The sequence below is a fragment of the Acartia tonsa genome, chromosome 12 (assembly GCF_053477335.1).
Source record: "Acartia tonsa isolate MP-2025a chromosome 12, ASM5347733v1, whole genome shotgun sequence".
Taxonomy (NCBI): Eukaryota; Metazoa; Arthropoda; class Copepoda; order Calanoida; family Acartiidae; genus Acartia; species Acartia tonsa.
In genome coordinates, this window is record NC_137271.1 from 40,708,383 (window position 1) to 40,733,267 (window position 24,885).

At 30.6% G+C, this 24,885-nt stretch overlaps 2 protein-coding genes across 10 annotated transcripts in view; one reads left to right on the forward strand and one right to left on the reverse strand.

Moving 5' to 3' along the window:
- The window catches only part of LOC145333978 (uncharacterized), a 227,647-nt gene that overhangs the window by 133,255 nt on the left and 69,507 nt on the right, over window positions 1–24,885 (forward strand). The window lies entirely within an intron of this gene.
- On the reverse strand, window positions 10,833–14,530 carry LOC145333857 (uncharacterized). The gene is made up of 4 exons (XM_080179115.1): window positions 14,122–14,530; window positions 12,997–13,142; window positions 11,941–12,705; window positions 10,833–11,640 (listed from the first exon to the last, which is right to left on the reverse strand). Exons 1-4 carry the CDS (start codon window positions 14,417–14,419, stop codon window positions 11,530–11,532), a joined length of 1,320 nt encoding a protein of 439 aa, XP_080035241.1. The 5' UTR covers window positions 14,420–14,530; the 3' UTR covers window positions 10,833–11,529.

A 24,885-nucleotide genomic window follows, 5' to 3' on the forward strand; every position in this document is an offset into this window, starting at 1 on the left:
GTATGATAATACCCATAGAATGTTTAAAACTTGATTTGGGGGTGGTGAATTGTTGCCCCTTGTTGCCCCTATGTGCAGTGTAAAGAGCGAAACTACTCTGTAATAACACCAAGTATTTCTCCTAGGTGTCGAAATGTTAGGAGCGAGGCTGTTCTATAGTATCAACAAGTTAAGTATCTATGAATAGAAATGTATAGTTTTCTAACTATGTGTTCTGTCTATCGCAATCAAATAATAAAGAACTAAGGATAAGAACTACTTTTGCTTTGACAGAAGCATGAAAATTTTGGTAACAAATAAATAACAGCTGCTGATATAATTGTCCTTGTTATTTATATGTAACACTATACAAAAGAATTTTGGTATAGTTTTCATTTCAATTTTAACCAGAATTAAGCTCTTTTGTCCTTTATGAACAGGGATAATGAAATGAATCAAATAAAACATAAGCTGGTTTTCAATTATCAGTCAAAATCAAATTAAGAAATAAATATAAAAAATCATATTTGTTTATTTATTACATTTTGTTATCGAAATTACCAAAAAAATATTTGTTATAAAAGTAGATCGTTTTATAAAGTAAAGATATCTCTATTCTAATGCTTTAATAAAATTTTCAAATTTAATTTCATCATTAGATTTAAATCATGAATAAATTATAAAAAGAATTTTAATTCGAATTACATTTTAGGTTTTTTTTAATTCGCTTATTACTCTAAATGTTAGCTCAAAATTTTTAATAAAAAAAATATAGCAAAGTAAGCAAGAATAACAAAATCAATAGAAAATAACAATTATAATACAAAGAAAATTACAATTTAGAAATAACTTTTTAGTCACTACTTTAGAGATGCTTTGCTTTTATCAGTCATTGATTATTGAAGCCTTGTTGTCCTAGGAATTTTCATTGAAAGTATCAAATCAATCGTTTAGAAGTTTAAAATAGAAAGAAAGATCATAACCAGCTTAGCCTTAAACAGCTATACGTTACAGCCAAACATTTGATCACGAATTTATTACAGAAAAGCCTGGGTTTATAAACATAGAAAAGAGGGATAAAATTAAAGGGAGGGGGGACGGGAAGAGGTTTTATTTGAAAGAAATTAACAATTCGTTTTGGAATTTACAAGGTTACAATTTGTAAAAATTTGGTCTGTAATCATCAATTTGTGCACCACTATACCCACACACACACACACACACACATACGCACACACACAGTATTGCACAGTGTTCAGGCAATAATGGTAATTTTTTGTATTTTATCGATATTATTAAAAAACACACTAGATTTGCTTTTGGAAATGCAACGCTTCCCTAAAAATATAATTAAATATTTTTAGAAAAGAGGGTAAAGGACATTATAACACGTTCTATAATTCGTTATCTTAAAATATTTATACGTGGTACAACTAGCAGTTTCTAAAATTTTCCATCAATAATCTTACTCCACAGATGGGGTAGTTTTGTTTTCTTTTAATTTGCTAAAATATGATTGTATTTCCTACATATTGCTTGAACAACGTAATGCACAAAAGAACTAGGGTAGGACAAAAAGGAGAGGGATTGAATGAATTGGCGGTCTATAAAGTTGCTTTGCTTTTTAATATTACACTTCTTTTTCAGGCTGGTTTAGTTTCTTTTATACTGTGATTATTCTTGTTCTATATAACTTTGAACCAGCTTGATATAAAAGTATTCAAATTGATAGGGTAGGACACCATTCTATTTGACATGCTTCTCTTAGGCTATCAAACTGGATTACAGAGTTAGGACAATGCAGTTGAAATGAATATTTTATTAGAATGAATTCTGCCTTTAGGAGATTGCGAACATTGGTAAGTGGACGGGAGTTAGATGAAAATTCTTGATACCAGGTCAAGCAACTCTTCCTCTAATATATAAGGACATAGTAGCTGAACAAAGTGACTAAAAGATCAGCCATGTAACGTCAAAAAAGATGGGAGGAAAAGTGGGAAAAAAGCCCTAAAATAGAGATGGAAAATCCCTCATTTTTATTAGGACTAATAAGTAGATATACTGCTAAGGAGAACCTTATCGGGTACAGCTGTTAGAGGGACCTTTTGTACAAACAGACAGGATATCCTTGAAATTAATTAATTTTTAAAAAAGGGAAGGTTAATACCATTATATGGTTTTCTCAACCTTTAAATTAAATATTTCATGTTTAATTTTAAAAAGTGTTTAAAGTTGTAATAAGAACAAAAACTAAACTCTTGCAACAAAAGATAATTAAATGTAGGATATTAAGACTTTTTAATAGTGAAGCTACTCTAGAAATAGACTATATCAATACGTCCGATCGACATTATTGAACTGCGTCCATAAATTTGACTGTATTTTTTGGGTTGTTGAGGCATTGAAAGGATGTCAAAACAAAATTGCTTAGAAATATATGAACTTTTTGAGGAATTTCATTTCTGGTAATTTATTGACAATACTTTACTTCTTTTTCTTGTTGGCTTGTTATTGCTGCGCTACTTATGAACATAGTTGTCCTTTTTGTATGAAATGTTAAACGCTATAAAACCTAAAAACTAGGCCATTCATTTCAATTCATAATATAAAGGGTTTTAGGGAAAAACGCCTTTGTTCGCTGGGAATTTTTAGCAAAATTAACAGCATGTCATCTTTACTGTGTACTAGTAGCAACGCCCCTAGAGGCTTCTAGGGGAACTTGATGGAATAGGGTACGGGATAGTCCACCCATTTTTTTCAATCAGTCTTAAAAATAAAATAAAAATGGGGGGAGGATTTTTTTTATATAGGGACGATTTATCCCAAAAGAAGGTTAAACAATAAACATTCTCTTGGCGTATAAGTAGCTTCACTGTAAATGAGAAGCATATCAGTTCATTGGTTTGCAAGCTTCTTTGCTACGGACAGATTGACAGTCACACATACAGATATCCTGTTACTCTTACATGATGATTAATAGAACAGACAATATGTATTGAAGAATGACTTTGCTTCTAAAATCATGATAAAAGTTTTATATGTAACTTCCCTATATAAAATTAATCAAAATCATTACATTTAAAATTGCAAAATTCTTTTTTTCACAAAATTATATTTTGCGCAGCTACTCTTGACTTGTCTAACTTTAAATTACAGGCCTTGATATTCTAAATTTACTTTAATTTTTTTTATATTTATTGGTAGATTTTTTATTTTTACATGTGATAGTTGCTTTAGATTTAATTTGATGCTTTTAAAAATGTTACATTAAATTAATAATAAAAAATATATTCTAAAAATTAATCTATTATAATCAAAAAAAACTTTTTACTTCTAAAATAATCAAAATAATTTTAAATCTGTTCTCGTATTCATTCGAATCCGGTGGATAGGAACCGGTTCTCATCCATACGAAAAAAAACTATGTCTAGCATCGTATTATATCCAGCTTTCTTCGAATATAAAAATGTACAATCATAAGATTAAAACCAGTTTTTTTAGCACGTGCCTGGTTTTAATCTTATAATTGTTCATTCTATATCCGCGGAAAGCCGTTTATAATACGATGCGAGAAATAACTATTAAGGCCTATTATTGCTTTTCATGACCAAATTGTCCCTGTGTTCCCAATATCATATTACAATGATTTTAATTATTTCACACCCTTTATTGTGAATAAATGACCAAAAATGAACATGTAATACTTCATTCCATAATTCATTGATCAAAGTTTTCAAAAGATTGATTAAACCCATCCGTAAAAGAATAGTTATATGATCTATTTAATATTATATTTTAAAAAAGGGCCTCATCCGCTTGTAATGGGATAGAATACTCTAACGCTCTTTGGTGGATATTAGGTTAACGTTAAGTAACATCCAAAAGACAACCAATCCTTTGATTGCACGACCTTTGTCTGATAAGTCCTAACATGTCGACTAAAGAAAACTAGATTTTTTCAATCAATAAAACCAATCCTTTAACTCTACTCTAATCTCATTGATCATAGGTTAGAAAAATGTGCCGCGTCATAAAGATGTTACAATGATGTAAAAAAAGGCTTCAATTTTATGTGCAATCATTTTTCATTCAAAGATGATTTTTAGTAGAGCAGCTACTTCATGACTAGGTAATGTCAGTACGCACGTCTCACTGCCACTAAAAGAAAGTTAAGAAATGATAACGCAAACCAAAAAATATACCAATTCTGGTTATATTACATAATTTATTTACTAATTATGCAATAAGGTTTATAACTATAACCAAGCTTCTCTGGAAAGTTTATGAGGAAGTAAAATCACCATCCGAAGAAAAACTACCCATAGAAAAAAATGCCCCCCCCCCCTTCCAAAAAAACCTTTTTTGCAAAACCTTTTTCTTTTTAAATATAAAATTGAAAATAGCGGTGTGGTTGACTTCCCACTCCATTCCCTACCCCCCCCCCCCACACTTCAAATATCCCCAGTGGGCTCTATTTGTGTAGCCGTTAGTAATCATTAAAATATCTTTATTGTTTTTAAGCTACATACGAATATAATTGTCCTAGTTCATTCAAAAATTATTTTTTTGTGTGAAATTTGAAGTGCTTTATTGCTAAAAGTGGGTTAAAAATTTTAGATCAGAATCAGTGACACGCACATTTTAAGTAAAACTATAGGCTAAAATATAAAAAGATAATTCTTTAAATGATAATCCCACTTCTAAACTTTTTCATATGTTTAAACCTTCAAAGTTAATTACTTATTACAACCCATAATAATTTTTTGTAATTTAAAAAACGTCCGTCTAGAACGGTTAGCTCTGTTCGTTAATTTGGACAGGTTAGAATTGTCCTAGAGTTTTAAAACATTACATGATGATTCTAATAGCAGTTAGGTACTATTTAGAAATCGTAGAAACTCTATAATCGTTTTAAGAATGTCCGTACGTATATTTTTAATATGCTGATTTTTAACTTTTTTGACAACAATTTTTAATGTGATGAGATTATCCTATTCATCTGATTTTTGAAATAATGATTCCTAGGACAACACAGTACAATGAAAGTATGTTCATAACAGTATCCTGTGTTCCAGTAATTTTGCAACAATGTTGTTTATAATTATACATTTATATTCTGCTTATTTGACACTCTACAAGTGATAATGTTCGTGTCATTCCTTTTTATTTTAGAGACTCTCTTTTATGGATGTTGTCATCATTGTTAAAACAATTTTCGAATGATTTGTTTTAGAACTGAAAATGGATGGTTAGTCCACTTGTTACACGAAGAGAGAGAGTAGAGGGAGAGAAATATAAACATTAAACTTTGATTTGGATCAAGTGAAGTAAAGTATGCCAATATTTTATGAAGAAAAGGAAATCTTACAAAAATAAATTAATAATTAATAAATAATATAATTTAGGACTTTTTCTGATTGATTATTATTTTTTTACATAATAAGGCTGCTTAAATTCCTTTACTTCTTTGATCTTTAAGTCATCACGTTTTTTCAAATTAAAATTAAATTTTAAAAAATTCAAATTGTACTTTATTGGAAAAATGAATATTTTTGATGTATCAAAGCATGGCATTGATTTTATTAGGTACAACGTCGTAAATTAAACTATTGATAAAAGGATTTACGATAGATATATTCTTACAGAAACAGAAAAATCATATTCATATGAAGCGCAGCAACAAGCCTTTCAAATATTTTTTTGGAAAAAGAACATTATACTAAAATACAGTATTAGTTAAGAAGTTGTAAGGTCATAGCCAAGGTTTGAGCACAAATATATAACAATGATTTTGTTTCAGAAATACATTTTTTTGTGATGATATAATGTATGTTTGTCCGTTGGAACTATTAAACACACGGACATACCCTAGTTGTATAGTAGTTGCGCTACTAAAATAGAAGAATCAACTTGAATCAAACCAATCAAGATTTAAGGCAGGAATTTAAAAGGACTTTCCAATATATCTTTCTTAAAAAGTTCTTTTAATTAAAGCTCAAAATTCGAAATTGATAAAAAGAATTCCACCATAAAAAGGTATTGTTTCATAAAAACTAGCGGCTGCGCCCAAAGTATGCGGAGGGAGGGAATACTGTAAAATAGCGTAAAACGTCCCAAAGTTTTAAAATAAAAAATAAAGTAGCTAAAAATCTTTGAAAGTAAGCGAGATCTTAAGGAACAAGTCAAAAAACTACCTACTACATTACATAATAGAATTAATTATATTTAATATATTTAAAATCAATGCTAATAATTTAAAACTGAAAAAAATATAAATACAATCCTTTTGCTGATCATGCAGGGAGAAAGGGGACATTAGGCTGTTTATCACACTAGTCCCCAAAGTTTTATAGAATCTTTTATTATTCGTTTTCCTCATAACTTTTGGGACTTAAATTGAATTTTGATAGGTTGTTTTATTGATTATTGAGTGTCCAAACGTTTCAACCACAAATTATTATCTAGGGAAGGGTTAATTTCATGTATAAACAATGGGTTTGTACATCAAATTCTCTGGAATTGTTTTATCCCTTAAATCCCTGTGATCATGAATGAGTGAGTATCTGTGTACCAACGTTTTAATCTCAGGGATGTAGGGATATGTGCATAAATAAAATTTTATTTATAATGGGACAGGGACTTTGATATTATAAATTTCTTGATCTAATTGACATATACTTAGGTCATGGATGGCTGCCAAATAAAGGTCATATATATAAAATTTTGCGTTTTTTACTACCAATTTTAATGGAAGACATGCTTTTCCTGCATGGTTTAAGACCAATTGATTTTTTTATTTTGTTCGCCATTACAATTTTTTTCAATTCAATAATGGAGATTGAAAATGAGTGCTAAATAGTTAATTACAATTTTTTTGATCCTTATTTTTTAGCATTTTTCATATTCATGTACCAATCAATTTGAATTTCTTAATCAATTTATGTACCACTTTATCCCAGGAAAAAAAAGATAGGCCAGAAAAATGTTGTGTATGGAATGTTGCTATCATTAAAAAGGTAAACATAACAAAAATAAGACGTTGGTTTACCACAACTTTTTATTTTAAATAAAAGATATATCAACAAAAAGTGTATAAAATATTTTTGGATTGCCTTAAAACTTTCAACCTTAACAATTTTTATTTTTTTTTATGTACTACTGGCTACACCCCTATCATCTAGGTGTTCTGTGGAAGAGAAGAGCTAGAAAAATAGCTGAAAACCATAACAGGACGACCTATGTGACGCTTACATAAAATTGAGAAACAGATCATAAGCGTCAGACAAAACCTCCCTCTACTTTATAGAATAAGACATGATAACTAGCTGCTTTGCCCCCTAGCCTCTAGGGTATAACAATTATTATTCTATGATTAGAATGAAGATTCACAGAATAGCATAACCTAACCTGCCATTTTCTTCAGGCAAAATGAGGAACATCTCTTTATTTTCAACTAGATTTAAGAATCTTAAAACATTGAAAATAATGTATTAATTTATGTCGACAATATGGAAATAGTCATAGCTGATATAATAACTGAACATTTGATGTTACTAAAAACATATCCAATTTTTACCTTTTAAATGTCATTATAACTGATCTTATTATGATAACACAAGATCGTTTAAAAAGATTTAGGATATTTAAATAATTCAAGGCCTATTTTTTTGCTATCCTAAACCCTGACCCTAAGACGACAAAAACAAGCATGAAGACAAAATTCCTTGCAATCTTGTTGTTCTGCTCTTTTTTTACTTAAAAATAATTTTCAAGGCATATTATGAAATCCTAGGGGGTCCTTCAAGGGGGGTTCCTGCGCCCCTGCCACTTCAGAGGGTTTCTGGACCCTTGCCAAATTTGCTTCTTATACAACAGAGAGTTAAGAATATGAATCACAGTGTATTGGTAGAGGTATTTTGATTTTCTGAAAGATTTATGTCTTATTGTTTTGTAGATCAATTATAAATGTTTAATTTTGTGATATTGCCCTTTCAAAACATCTTAGCACCTGATTGTGTCAGCAACTAAATTTCTGATTTAGTCAACTTTATTTGAAAGTAACAGAATGTTTGTCTAAATGTAAAAAAGGATCTCTCTTAACCAATAAGATTCTTCTTTACAATGTAGCTTCTTATAGGTCATTGGAAGGTCTATCCTCCCCCATTGTGGCCTCTAGGGGGCGTAGCCACTATTCTTAAAGACTGTATTCAAAATTTGCACCAATCTAAATTAGTACCTAACTGTAAAATGTACCTTAAAGTCAAGATTATTATGAGATATTTAAAAGATTTTCTTTTCTAATGCTCAGAATTCTATTCATGCATCTAACTGTGTCAAGTTATTCAAGGTCTAATTTTGGAACAATATTTTTATTTGTTCACTGTTTAAAAATTTAGATCCATATTCAGCATAAGTTTTTACATTTACAGAGAAAAATTCCCGCCTTATTATATCTCTTTGTTTATATTATGAAAAATCATGTATAGCATCGTATTGCAGACAATTTTTACAAATATTTAAATAAAAATCATTAAATAAATACCAGTTTTGATAGTCTGGTCATTAGAGTAAAACACTAGAGGGAGAAAGGGTTAAATAATTGTATCTCCCTATCGCAACCGCCTTGTGCAGCATTTCTATTGGGTTACTGAAAATCAACCAATGGTGTCGCTTATATTAACACAGCCAAGTAGCAAAAAAATAATTTAGAAGCAGACGAATGAGGTCTTTAAAAAAGGAAGGGAGGTAATTGTCTGTATATACAACTATACTCTGTTGTCTGGTCCTTTAGAGCAAACAAAACTGGTTTTACTCTTATATTTTTTCCTTTTAATATCCGCGGAAAGCTGTCTATAATACGATGCAAAAAATAACTCAATCATATTTTGATAAATATGATATTAATGATCAATCTCTCAAAAAACTAATTTTGCCTTGATATCAATTCAAATTTTGAATTTGCAGCTACTGTACAAAAAAAAAAACTTAATTAAATGATTTTATTTTGAAATATCATTTAAATATCCTTATTTTCACTCTTGAATTACCGAATGCTTTTTAAAATATAGTAGCTACGCCTCAGAGGCCTCTAGGGGCACTTTAGGTAGGAGGGGGTAGGGAGAAGTAGACCTTTTTCTTCCCAATTTTAAAAGAAAATGTAAAAAACTGGGGAGGGAAGAAGTCCCCACTCTTAAAATAGTTATAAACTCTCTCTACAACTCTAAAGCGCTTTAAAAGAGAATCATTTTGGTCCAGCAAAAAATGTTTCTTTAGGTGCCATATTTCGACTCAAAGACAAAGACAATTCATAAAATGATCTATTTTTAGACACGGCTGTGATGGAAGCTGTGATTCTTGTGTGTCTAATATCCTGTCTGTTAAAAGTTTTGAAATGACTTGTTGGACCTTGTAATTAACTTTGACCGAAACATCCTAATAATCAAAAATATTGAGCCAATCAGTCTAATATCTCCACAAATAAAGGGATAAAATTATCAACGGAAATGTAGTTTTTTTAGTTCAGTAAAATATAGTGTGTTTATCTCTAATAAGATCTTTTAAACTTAGCTTAGTATTAGTCGTAAGCAGAGGAGAGGCCTCTAAGTCTACAAAAAACCTGAAATCTAAATCTAAAAAGTTCGTTTGTCAGTCTTTTCTCCACCTGTTATTTAACAAAGTACAATAATGTGCAAAAACAGGCATTTAAACTTTAATTTTTAAAATTGACTATAGTAAGGCTAAATCTATATAGGTGTATAATGTGATAATTATCAACCAAGGAAATAATTCATTACTTTGTTTTGTCAAAAGTTAAAACCAGCTTTCAAGTTTTGATATATCTATTTCTTTACCCTAGAAATCTCCTCATTTTCCAAATGTTACCCCATGCCAATCAATCGATTGCCTAAAGACAATAATTTTGCATTATTATATAGGGTCAAATTTTTTAGTTTTTTTTTATTAAAATTTGGTTCAAGATCAAGGTTTCTAGAACAGATGGTCAAACAGATAATTTTTTACTTAATCTTTTTAAATAAGAATTGCAAAAAAAATTAATAATCTAACTTTTAATATAATTAAAAAAGATCAATAATTAACTTTAAATATATACAGTCTCCATGCAACTTCTTTCTGCGTAATTACTTACTATCCCCTATACAAATAACATTTGTAGACAAACAAACAAATTCATTACAAAGGTATAACCATAGCATCAAATCAATCATCTATAGTAAGTTATTTTTCAAAAAGGATATAGAATAAATGTGGATATTATGACAGAGAAAAATTGTCGTCCATTTAGGTTGCTAACATGGACATCATTTATTGGATAGTTTGTTCCAGTAGAAGAAGATGAGTTTAATCTTTACTTTAGCCAGCTACAAATTTTACTCTACAAGAGTGGCGGAATATCTGGTGTAAGATCCATTAACAACAAAATCTTTTTATTCATAATCTTTAAATATAATAAATAAATCATTATGTTTTCTATGTAAATCTTGCATGTACAAATTTGATTTTGTAAAATGATATTATCATTTTTAAGCAGCGAAGCAAACAAAAAATCATCAATGTGTTTTAGAGCAAATGTAAAATAACAAAAAAGAATAATATAAATAATAAATCTCGAAACCTTTTTAAATATAAAAATATGTCGTTTGTAGTGTGACCGACCTACAGACTGACAGATAAAGCAAGAGTTATACTGGATGCACTTTGGTGAGGGGTATCTTCACTATCATAATCAGTTTTCTATCTTAGATAGCAGCTAAGAAAATCATAATTTTTCCATAGCTTTGCGGACGGACAGACAATGTGAACAATAAAGTAGCTACACAAAAATTTAGAAATCATGAGATAAAAATTTATTTCATTTCACAAGTAAATTAACAATATAATAACAAAATAATAGTACATAATAGCCATAGTAATGCCCATGTCAAATAAAATTATACATTAATGAAATAATCAGAATGAAATATAATAACATTAAAAGAATGTATTAAAGTTTAAACTAAAAGATAATAAGACAAAAAATTCATTATTTAAATGCTGGATGAATGTTTTAAAAATCAGAATGAAAAAAATACATAATATTTACATATATATAGAAAAGACAAGATGTTTATTTAGCTTACTAATAAACCCCCCAAAGTCATAAGAAAAGAAAATGCCATAATTAAGTTTTAAAATTTTAGGGTAAAGATTTATCTGTCTTATCTTTCTGTAATGAAACCAACAAGTAAGGAGATAAAAATGAAGAGGGAACAACAGCTGTGCTCAAGGACTAATCAGAATTTCTTCATAGGTTCCCAGGTTTTTTCTTGCAATTGCCTATCCCTGTGTAATTGTCCCAGAATTAAATAGATAAATTACATAAAAGGCAATTAAACTGATGCATAAGGACTGCCATAATAATCAGAAAATTCTCCAGTGGTGTATCTCTCTAATAATCCCCCCCGCCCCCTCTCCCCATTGTCCTTTCTTTCTTGCATTTATCTATCCCTAATCAGTGCACCAAATTGAAAAGGTTGAGTTGAACTGATGCTCTCAGGGACTGCCATAATAATCAGAAAATTCTGCGGATGTGTCTCCCTCCTCCGATCTTCTCCAGGAGTCAAGACTTGTACGCAGACAGTTCTCTAACATTATCAGGGAGGCCTGTAAAATAAAAATAATTAATTAAATTGTAAGCAAAGAATTTTATGATGATAAGTAATGTAGCAAACAAACTAATATCACTTCAAATAAAACATCTAACTTTAATACGGTAGTAAAACATACACCATAATTAGTGAGATGAACACATGATATAACCTTTATTACAGAGCAAATACGCTAAAATTATTAAAATAAATTAAAATGTACAATTTCTCAACCCATTAGCTAGAACCTAACATTATGCAACATACCAAAAAAAATGATAAGAATTATAGAATAACTATTTCAATCATAAGTTACCTTATTTTCTTGGATCATATTGGCCAGAGTTTGATTGAGATATTGACTGAGATTCGAACTTGTTTCCTTGTTGCTCTGACCTTCGGTATTTCCCATAAGTTCCTTGATTGTGATGGAAAGAGCAGCGGCGGCTAAAGCTGACGGCTTAACAGCATAGAACTGATATTCTGTGGCAGCCAGACATAATAACACAGATGTTCTGCTTAGCAATGATTCTTTCTTGTCTAATAGCATTCTCAAGCTATTCATAAAGCTGTCACAACTGCTATTTGATGCTGAGCTTTGAAAGCTGTTTCCAAAGCTGCTACTGGATGAATTTTGGAAGCTGTCATTAAAGCTGCTAGTTGAAGTATTAAGAAAACTGTTGCTCAAGCTATTTGTTGAGGTGCTGGAAAAGCTGTCATTGGAGCTAAATCTTTGGGATGAATATTTGCTGTTGCTCTGACTTTGATAATTATTAATATTCTTATTCAGAAGAATAATAAACATGTGGATAAATTCCATACTTGTTATAGAACAAAGTTCCCAGTTTAGAATATCCAGAATATTGAGTTCCATATTATAAAGTTGTGCAGATTTAATAGAACAATCTGTACAGATTACAAGTTTATCAACACTCAGAGCTCCCCCACCCCTGCAGGCTCCTGTATCATTAAGTTTGGAGGATATAAATAAACAGGATGCAGCTAATAACTGCAGCTGTTGCTTATCCATCCTCCTGGTGCTCAGCACTCGGTCCAGGTACTGCACTGACAGAAGGAATACCTGGAATAAAAGAATATTTTCAGCTGTTAATGCTTATATTTAAATACAGTACAATAAGAGGATTATAAGAACTTTGGTGGATATTCTCCCAACTAATAACATTTTACAAATATTTAAAATGCTACGATTAATAGTTTATTTTGATGCCATATGAAATACAATTCTAAATTTTCTAGTGAAGATTCTTCTGACTAATGAGAATTTACTTTACAATTCAGTAATTTATAAATAAAATCAATAAATTTCTGCTTCTTTCTTTAATGGATGTTTTCATACAGGTTTTTCTCATACCTGACTACGTAGTTCATGGCTCTCACAGACCTCCAGCATCCAGTCCACAACCAACTTCCTCATGAGAGGAGTCACATGATTCCCCTGGATCTTGGACATGTAGTTGCTACACCGGGGTAGGTAGAATACCTCCATCTCAAGCAAACCTGGAATCAAAATATGTTAATTCATACTGAAACAAGGATGACAACATCCATAAAAGCGAAGCACTGAAACGGTAGGACAAACGGACGATAACATTTGTATAGTTTCAGAACTGAATAATCCTAATATAAATGTATAATAGTCAAAGCAAAATTGTGAGTAAATTTGTTAAAAAACTGCTTGATACAGGATAATGTTTATGGACATACTTACATTTTTAGGACTTGATTATAGAGTTGCTTCGTTTATTACATTATACTTTGTTGTCCCAGGAATCAATATACCGAAAATCAGATCAATCGGATAATTAGATCACATAAAAATTTGATGTTAAAAAAGTAAAAAAATCATCATGTTTAAAATGGACGTACGGACGGACGGACGTACGGACGGACGGACCGACCCTAATTATAGAAAAGCATCGCTTTTAAAAAGGATATGCGTGGTCTTAAATAGCGTAATAATGAATAAATAATAATGAACAAAATGAGATTTTTTAAATAAACAAGTCAACAAAGGAAATAAAAAAAGATTCAAATTGAACAAAAATTGAGTTACTTAATTAATACTTCTTTACCTCGCAGTTGAAATTGATTAAACTTTGATTTTTTTGGCAATTTGAAAATGAAATAAATTTTTTTACATTATAATCATAGATTTTATCTTATATTAGTAGAAAGATTTTTTGTCTGAGGCATATGATTTCGAATTTCGGTGACTAATTAACCGATTAAGTTTCCTATTTTAGAAGAAGCTTTACCAAGGTCCCAGATTGATTTTGGGCCAATCTTATTAAAGTCTTTGGAAGGTTTTAGGCTATTTTTACAATCTTTGAATACTTCTAGCCACTAGTTATATTTTTTTTTATTTTTAAGTAAGAAATAAATTTAAACCTTAAAGTATAGATTAAGTACATAATACTTTACTTTTAAATACTTTTCAAGTAAGATTTTTTGATTTATATTTTTGAAAAAAATCTACCTGTTAAAATTCTAAAGTCTTCCAAAACTGGGTCCCCTTCCTTGCCAGGGATATACTTTGCTTTCTGGATCTTTTGTCTGTCAGGATCATTAACACTTGTGTCGTTATTTGATTCTGTGTAAGTCTCATTTGTAAATTTAATACACTTTCTAGCCGTGTGCTTAATATCTTTATTTTCTAATGTGTCTTTTTCAGAATGAATTTTGTCACTAAGGATATTGTTATTGATTCTGTTTTCAGGATCTGTCGACATTTTTAGTGTTTGAGGTTGGTCATTGCCTGCTGTCATTTTTAACATTGATTTTAATCACTTTTTTTTACTTATGGTAAATATATTTTTCTGATAAATTCACATTTTAGTTTTATAATAAGTTTAAATATATCAACCAACAACCTGAAAGTTCTCTTTAAACTGAATAATTTTCAAATGTAAGATGAAGATCTTTCCATAAAATTGGGGTTAAAAAAGTGCGCGAAGAGCCCATTTTTCTGACCGTGTTTTGACTGCTTGATTTCCGCTTGCTTAACTGCCTGGGACAAAGGGTCGCGGGAAAAAATTGAGAATATCGGTGTCCGTTTGTGAGTGTGTATGTGTGGGATACATGTGGAAGATAAAAAGGGGAGGTTTTTGAGGGTCAGGGACTTTAAAGTCCCACCCCTCCCTCTAACCCCGTAACTTTATTTTCACCCATACCCTATGTCCAAAATATTTCTTATTGCATATATGTACATTAAAAAAGTGTCCTTCAGAAAGTTTACATTTTAAACTAAAAGATTTAAGGCGCGAAATTTATATTATATAGAAATAACCAAAAATTATATTATTATTGACTAGTGGTTGCAGCCCTAGCATTTAGGGACTCTAAAATAGCCTAAAACCATCCAGGGATCTATGCGAATCTTCCCTAAAAAGGAGAACTCAATCAGATGCGTAGTTATGGACAAACGCTTCAGACCTAAAACTACTTTATGTAACTAACACTAGGGGATGGCGGGGAAGGGGACTGTAAGGGAAAAATAGCCTAGAGAATAGGGCGAATCTACTAGTCTTTAAAATGTAAAGGATTTTCGACACGCGTCTTAGTATTTATGTTATCAAATAAAACCTTTTAGATATTGTCAACCCGATCAAAGATCAGTCAGGAATTTAGGATTAATACAATAGACGAAAAAATTAATCAGTAGATTTTTAAGAATAATCTGTCAGCTATGTTTTGGCGGAAACGTGATTTTTCCGGCTGCTTTTAAAGAAAGACGGCTGAAGTTTTTTGTAAAGATTCTCAATATGAGCATCCAGTATATAGTTCACCTGTTCCGACAGTCTGTAGTGCTCCAGCACTTATGTAGATTTGTCATTAAATATGAATTAGTTAAGATGATTTTATTAAATCTGTGAGTACTTTAAATAAATTGTCATTGGATGGTTCAAGCCAGCAGTGTTCAAACTTTTCAACCAGTAATTTTATACATTGTGCATCAATTTATCGCCCATTGTCTTATCCCTAAAGATCCCTGATAAATTCTTGCTGACACATAAATTGAACTCAAAGCTTGTGATAGAAAGGTGCCGACAAAATCGACGATATCGATGGACATTAAAATATTTTATTACTAGCGCAGCTACTGTTAGATCATAGATTGAAGGGCAAGATATATTTGTGTATTTTAAGGCTTCTCCCCTAGCATAGAGGTCTTAGTGATTCCTCCAACCCCCCAACCCCCTCTCACTCGTATTACTAGTAAGTATAATTACAATTCAAGCAGATCCCAATCGATCCAGTGGTTAGTGAGAGTTTAAGCTTGATATAAACAGACAGACGACAGAATATGAAGCTTATCTAAAAAATAATATAATAGAAGGATATAAAAGTGATTTTTAATAGATATATATTCGTTTAATTTTCTCTTAAACCAATCATGGTTTTCCTTGTTTTAATTTTAAGTATTGATATAATCATTAATTTATTTTGATTAGAAGAATAGGTTTTTATACTTTATACTGTCTTAATCAATGAATTAAGATGTAAGATTTAAATTACTTTATATATTTTTGGTTCTTTCTCTAAAAGTGTAATGTCGAGCACAGAAACCTGATGATCCACCCTTATTTATAAATTAAATTGACTAGTTTTTGTTTATTTCTTTCTATCCCCTAAGTGGGCGGGGGGTTACACCTGCGGTGTAAGTACCCGATTTAAGCAAACCTTAATCTCCCCTCCCCGTATATTCAATTTATTTTAAAAAGAAAGGAGGCAGAGGGATTCTCTGTGCTCAACAAGGCACTTTGAGGGTAAATTCCACACATTTTGATTATGAGAAGATAATAAGTTTAACAGAAATATTATTTTCAGTTTGGCTTCGAAACCGATAAATATCCACTGGATTAGAACAGATTGTCAGCCATACATGTGTACACGGGCCTTCGGCCTTCGAGGCTGATAAAACTAGTTTTCCTTTTTAACTTTTCTCCACTCTTAAAAAAAGGTAATACATTTATCACGTAATTCCCAAATAAAAGAGTGTACCTTAAGTTTTAAATTAATAAGACGATTCTTATCCACAAACTAATAAATTTAAGAAAAGCCTTTTTGAAAAGATTCTGATACTTTAAATATTTAGAATGCGTTTTCCTAATTTTATTTTTGCCTCAGGATAGTATAAATGTCTATAAAGTATAACAAGAATGATAATATCTATAATAGGGAAACTCAATAATTTGGATAATTTATGAAAACGAAAAGAATACTTTATAGGTGTAAATGTTCGTTTGTCCATCTGATTTGTTAAGCTTCGCCTTTATGGGTGTTGTCATCAATTTAAATTTAGTTTGGACGTACATCTAGACTTAATCTACATGAAGAAAAGTTTCTCTTAAAAAAATCCATGAGCTTTAATTTAATGTAATAAAAATTTTATACATGCTATTAACTGTTCATTCAACTTAAAAAAAAGATTTTAAGTGAGACACTCATTTTTGAAAGATTATTTTTTAAGATTAAAGTAAAACAATAGGGAGGGAAAGGGTTTAATAAATGCATGTCCCCAGCCCAAGGACCCTATGCCGACTTTCAATTAGGTCTTTGAATATCAGCCAATAGCATCGGGAATATTAACAAAGATTGATATAGATTGATTATTACAAGTAAAGCTATTGTTTATTGATAGCTTAAATTAGCTCCAATTAAGTCATGTAAATAATGAATCAGTTATGACCATCATTATTAATTTCTTGGTTGACATTAATCATTGAAATTATATGTCAACCTAATCATTCAAGGTTTAACATTTTTAACATGTTATTGCTTTGAATCGGCTCTCAGCCATACTGAAAAATCATGTATATCATCGAATTACAGACAATTTTCCACGAATATTAAGATAAGTACTTGTTTTGTTAGCCCAAGCCTTCGGCCCCTCTGGTCTAACAAAACTGGTGTTCTTATTAATTTTCATTTTAATATCCACGGTTACCAAGGCTAAGATCTAAAGGTGCGATTCAGGGACCGATATTTTATATGTACATGAAAATTTAGTTTTTTCAATACTATAATTATTTTGCCTATGTTAGTCTTTTTATTGCCCCAAAAATACAATTTCAATTGATTTCTCACCATTTTAACATCCTAGATCCATGCAGGGAGAGGGAAATACCAACAAAAGATTTTTTACCTCTAAATTTTTCTGTTAATGCAGAATAATGGGCTCCGCAGTGTTAATAGATATTCGGGACAGGTTACATATAGCTGATGACCTTTTTATTATTGTACTTTAATGTCTTAAAAAGTATAAGCAGCCCAATAAGAAAATTTTCAGCATATTACGTTGTACCTTAATCCTCAATTTGAAAACAAGGATGACAACATCCATAAAAGCGAAGCACTGAAACGGTAGGACAAACGGACATTAACACTTGTATAGTATCTGAACTGAAAAATCGGAACATAAATGTATAAATGTCGAATAAAAATTGTAAGTAAATTTGTTGAAAAACTGCTTAAAAACAGGATAATGTTTATGGACATACTTACATTTTGGACTTGATTATAGAGTTGCTTCGCTTATAATATTGTTCTTTGTTGTCCCAGGAATCAATATACCAAAAATCAGATCAAACGGATAAATAGAACACTTGAAAATTTGTTGTTAAAAAAGGAAAAAAATCAACATGTTTAAAATGGACGTACGGACATTCTGGTAATGATTATAGAGTTGCTACGCTTTCTAAATCGTACCCAACTACTAGAGGAATCACCATGCAAAGTTTGAAATCGATAGGACAATTCTAACATGCCTAAATTAACGAATAAAGCTATCTATCTCGGACGGACGGACGTACGGACCGACCCTAATTATAGAAAAGCTTCGCTTTTAAAAAGGTTAAAATTGGTTAAATTGTATTTTGACCATATAATTGAAGATACTTCCTCTATTTAAATCAGTAAAGCTACTCGTTTTTTCATTATTAGAAGAGCGTTACCTGAATCTATGATATTAATGAATAATGTTAGACATTATGTAGATAAAAAATCTAGAAAATCGGAATTGTGTCAATAAAAGATCATCTTAGAATTTTACCCATAAAAAGTTATATCTTTAGACATTGTCTGAAATGTATGTCTTCTTTTAAAAGTTGACACTTTTTTCATCTGTTGATACTTTTGAATAAAAAGTTTTGAAGTCCATGGATAATTTGTTTCTTGTTTGTTACACTATGGATCATGGATTAAGGGATAGTTATATAAATCTCCACCCAAAAATAATCTTATCCAAAGATCAGATTTGATTTCAACCGTTTAAATCTCAATGATTCGAGTTTTACTTGAATTAATATTCAATAGCAAAGTAGTATTTTTAGAGAACCAGAGATGCATTTTTAAAAGATGCCGCGTTTTTTCTCTATATTTTGTAACGCTATGAATAACAAGCGCGGCATTCGCGAAATCTAAACAGAGTATACAACTTAAGAATTCAAAATTTTAAAATTATTATTTTAGCCATTTGTATAATGTCTAATATAGCACTAAAAAGATATATTAATTAATATGTAGCAAAAATGGATTTAAGATAATTTGTTTTTCTTTTAAAAAGGCTGTACCAACAAAAGCGAAATAATTAAATAAATAGTTGTATACTCTGTTTAGATTTCGCGAATGCCGCGCTTGTTATTCATAGCGTAAAAATGTCGAGAAAAAACGCGGCATCTTTTAAAAACCCATCTCAGGAGAATATGAGTGGAGACTCGGGTTATGGTAATGGTCAAAATTTAAATATTTTGTAGCAGTGGCGTGCACAGTGATTTACCAGAGGGGGTTGAAACCATTATGAAGTTAAAAAAGGGAAAGACAGGCGTGCCAAATATTATTTTAAATGGGTGTCGATACGGATCTACATCCACTTATAGCACGCAAATTTTTGTTCTATTCAATGGTAGCGAAGATTAATTTGTGTCTCATTAACATATCCCTGTATCCTAGGTATTGATGGACAAGTCCATCTCATTAACATATCCCTGTATCCTAGGTATTGATAGACAAGTCCATCTCAAAGCTGCTTTTCATCAACAAGTTTAATTTTACATAGAATGTTCAAAAACACTTTGAAATATCACAACAATTGACAAATATATCTGAACTTCTTGAAATTTTTATGATTTTAGAACAACGCTTTAAACATATTTAATTCTGAGCCATACCATTATAAAGGTTCTGACATCCCAGGAATTGCAGACAACCAACCCCTTTATTTGCAAGACCTTTGTCTGGAAGTCCTTATTGTGCATAGTAATGATTTTCTTGTGTTTTAGGCGGACATTTCAAACACTTTTTCTATCATTGTCGCATGGTAGCTGTTTGTAACTTTGGTTACTACTCGGTGAGGCTGGGGTTCGAACCAATCACCTCCCCGACAAGAGCTGATGCACTCCGAGTTATGTTACAATCGCGGGTCTATTCATTTTACATTCAAGATTAATTCTTTAAAATGTCCATTCTATACAAAATTAAAGCCCGCACTTTTTGTTTGACAGGTTGAAATTAAATGTATTTCTAAACAGTATTTAAGTCCCGGGTATTATGGTTTAAATTGGGTACTTCTCACCTACTTTCTCAGGATATAATGCACATTTTAAGCAGTGTAGCTACTCTATAAATAAAGTATGTCTGCACGTCTGTTTACGTACAGTTACTCAACAAAAAGCTGTATTTACCATACTTCCCGTAAAATTAAAGCTAGACAGACAAAGTTTTATAAAACACAATTAGAATTTAAAATGTAATTAGTTTTTTTTAAATCTTAAAAAATTGAATACCTTTAAGATGAAATATAAAGATATATTTTTGTTTTACTCATTTTACTGAAAATTTGTAAATTGGTTGTAGCAGCATTTACTTTTTATCAATTAAATAGTATACTATACAGATGTACAAATAGGCAAATGTAAAAACATTGATATAAAAAGTTCTTATAAAAAGTATTTAAACAAGGATAATATCATAGATAGCTAAAAAAGGATGTATAAGAATACTTGAACATCTAGAGCGAGATCGAAACCAGTTAAAAGACCTTAATATGGCTACCTAGGGTTGCTAATTTAGTTGCATGCCCTTAAAGTTTAGGGGGGGGGGGATGTTTAAACCTACATGTTGGTCTATAAATTGTGTAAAATTTAACTGTTTTTTTTATTCTTTACCCCTTTTATCCATGATTCCACCAAAAGTTTTGGATGTGCTTTTGTCATCCCATCAAGCCAAGTAGTCTAATCAAAATCATTAAAACCTCCCTTTTTAAATTCAAATGAATGCCGAACTGTAAAACTTGTTGAGTAGGTGAGCTACAAAAACAATAAGTTTACCTTAAAAAAACCTTAGAGATAATCAAGAGAGATGATTAAGATAGAGCTTAATCAGCCCAGCTTTACCATATGGCAACCAACTTCAATTTTAATATTTTTATGGGTGCCGTAAGAAATTTTATTTCCCGTAGATAGCAGAAAAGTATTCATGTCACACGGATGTAAAAAAATATGCATATTTAAATCCTGTATCCTATTATTTCGATTTCATTTCACCTTCGGGCCTAGAAATTACACTACTATATGTTCTTGAGGGTTCTTTGAAACTATAAATAGGCCTAACTAGATTTTTAATAATAAAATTTTTAGGTAGACCAACTTTCATAACCTTTTTGTTAATATTAGCTTACCTATGATCGCTGTGAACAAAATAGGAAAAAAATGTACGGATTTAGAAAAAAAATGAATCTGGCACCTTTACCAACCTTAACCTTATCTAGTTTGTGGCACCTGGATATGAATAATTGGAGGAAGATAATTTTCTGTGCAGCCAGGAGGTAGACATGCTCATGGATTCAATGATATGACAATGGTAGATTGATTTTCTTCTCCCTTTCAATTTTTATATAAAACTCTACAACCTTTGGTAGCTTGTAAAAGGTATGGAAAAGTAAGGATTTAGCGATATTCTCTTCTTTTTGGTTGATCTTAGATGTAGAATTGATCTTGAATACAAGATTAATGGAAGAATATTATTTTTGTCTTTTTAAAAATCTATGGGGAAATTATAATGTGTAAATTTAATTGTACTTCGTTTTCATGCACTCTTGTGAGATTAAAATACAATACCCAAAGTTTTATAACAGTGTTTTCTTATTCGTTGGATCAACAACTTAGGGGACTATCATTAACATTGATTGGTTGGTTTATTAAGTTGAGTGTCCAAACGTTTCACCACTAATTGTAATTTGCAGGAAGGAATAATTTTGTGTATTATCATTGAAGATCAATTTATCGGCCGTTGCCTTATCCCTTTGGATTCCTTGCTATGCCTCGAGGTGGGAAATGGAAGGGGAGATTCACTTGTAACCTGATGGTTTTAAGCTATTTTACAAATTATGTTTTTTTGCTGAAATATGCCTTTTTTTAGTATTGTGTGATAACTTATATGCTTGAGGCGTGGTTATCCAATTATATAGTAACTGCGAAGCTAATATACTCATACAATAATCATACTTTCAGGGATCTAAAGGGATAAGACATTGGTCGATTAATTAATGTACACCATTAATGATGATTCACTAAATTACCCATAATGTAGATTACAATTATCAGTTGAAACGTTTGGATACTCAATTAATTAAAATTAAATTAAAGACCCCAAAGTAGCTGAGCTACCGAATAATTTAAGAGATTTACGTAAAAACAACAGAATGTCCCCTCCCTTCCTGTGATATCTTACTTAAAAACTACAAAACTATGTCTAAGCAGCGCAGCTACTCTATTATAAGAGTTTGTATGGGCGTCCAACATCTATATATTATATGACAAGTCGTATATGATTTTCCCATTTTTGCAAGTATCAAAATGAAATTTCAAGATTAGTAATCATCTACCCTCTATGTTTCTGTTGAAGTATCTTTCAATATTTGTATGCTCCGCTACTTATGGATGTAGTAAACCATTTTTATTTAAAATTCTTTTTATCCTTTGTGTTTCTAATGTTTTTATGCTTGTCTTTATATGGATGTTGTCATCCTTGTTTTATGATATTTTACTGTTAATGATGTTTCATCTATATTATTATGCCTAAAGACTTTGACCTCCCACTTTGTAGAATAATCAAAAAGTACTTCGTATTTTGAGGGATAAGATAATGAAAGAAAATAATATGTATCCCACCTCGTAATTTTAATACAAAAAATTACACAACTTGTAGATTAAGATTAATGGTCGAATAGTTTCAAACTTTGAATGCTGTGATTTTTTATATAACTCTGTACAAGGACGTCATTTTTTTTTATTTGGGGGTGGGGGGGTTGGTAATCAACTCATTGCCCCCTCCCCTGGACGTTCCTGACTTTTAGTGTTCCCATTTTCATAATTTTTGTAGATAATAGTTAAAATTAAACTCTCAGATTTAAAAGCATGTAATATCTCATACTTTAAATGTACATGATTTATATTCCGTAATTCGTAATTTATCTATTATAAACATTTAAAAATACATAAATTCATAGTTTGTTTCATGTTTAACTCGAAATAAATTATATAAAAACAACTAATATTTCGTGTTTCTTTTAATGTTCTTGTGCTTCGCTACTTATGGATCTTCTCATCCTTGTTTTAAGGCTTGATTTTATGCGGTTATGATCGGTTTAATTCTGTTGAAAAAGAAAGAAAATTTTTTTTGAAAACCTTGATTCGATTATTATTTTTGGCAATTCAGGTTCAAGGGCTTGACAAATGAATAATGATTAGCTTAAATCACAAATTGATTTTAAAAACCTAACCTAAGATTTGATGTTTTTTATTTTTTTGTGACTATAAAAACAGGCGGACAAACTGTAGACAGATTGAGATTTTAAGATTTTAAGGCAACTATCTTTAAAAGCAGCTGAGAAAATAAGGAAATTTTAAAGATAGGTCGACAAAGTGAGTATAAAAGGATTTTTGTCGATCAAAAAATAACATATGGACGGACATTCATCTATAATTAAAGGGTAGCTTAGGATTTGTTTTGTGACCATTTAATAATGATTGGGCATAAATATTTCCCAGACAATGATTTAACAAAAATACATGATTTTTAAGAATTGTCCTATTAGATCTTTATAGGTTACGTAACCCTCTTTCTTCTAGTAGAAGTATTATAAAAATGGCATTAAACAGACGGACGGACGGACACGTTCTTCTTTTATGGAATATCACATGTTAAAATCATCATTGGGCTTATTAAAAAATTTTGAGAAATTGCGTACCGGTTCTAACTCAGCGGATAATAATCTTTTTAGAAGCGATCCTGAAAAATAATTATCATATATCCTAATAAGTAACCAATCCACAAGTATATCTGTAAAATTGCAATATTTTAATTATTTGAATAATCTCATGGCGTAATCAGAAAATGTAATCAAAATAATTATGGTATATTAGGCTTTGTCGCATTTGTCTGAGGGAGCATGTACCAGTCTGGGTAGTTTTGTATTTGGGTGTGCTTTTTTCTCCGAGGTTAGAGGCTCAGGGGGTAAGATGTCTAAATTTTTACATCCTATCAAATTCAGTATTAATTGTATTAAAGCCTCTAGCATAAAATCACCCCTAATGCTAAAATCATGAGTTTGTCCAAAAATTCGCAGCAGGGTGTAACACAAAAGACTCTTACATTTTAGGTTGAAAAAAAAGAATTATACTAGTTATTTATCACATTATAGACAGCTTTCCGTGAATATTAAAATAAAAAATTATAAGATTAAAACTAGTTTTATAAGACTCGAGGGGACGAAGGCCTGGGATAACAAACGTGGTTTTAAATTTTATGGCTTTTATTTTAGTATTCTTTTAATTCTTAGTTGGTCCTTATTCTTTAACTTTTAGCACAACACCTACCACCCTATATCTTTTTTTTGGCAATAAAAGCAACTTTTGTCAAAAACCATTACTTTAGATTTTGAATGAGTTATAAAAATCGTTTAAAGTTTAATGGACCATTTCTATTCTGTCTGAAGCAAAAGATCTCGGAAATGGCTGCTAGCATTCCTCTAGAGGCTTTGAGCTCAACCACATTAGTTCTTTTAATAAAAGAAAACACAGTAAACAAAATAAATAAAAACTTAATATGACTTTAATTTGCCGAACTTTATTTGCACATAAATTTATAAATCTAAGTATTAAAACAATCATACAATTATCTATAATACAAAGTAGCTTGATGTCTGTCCGTCTGTTCGTCCGTCCGTCCGTCTGTCTGTCCC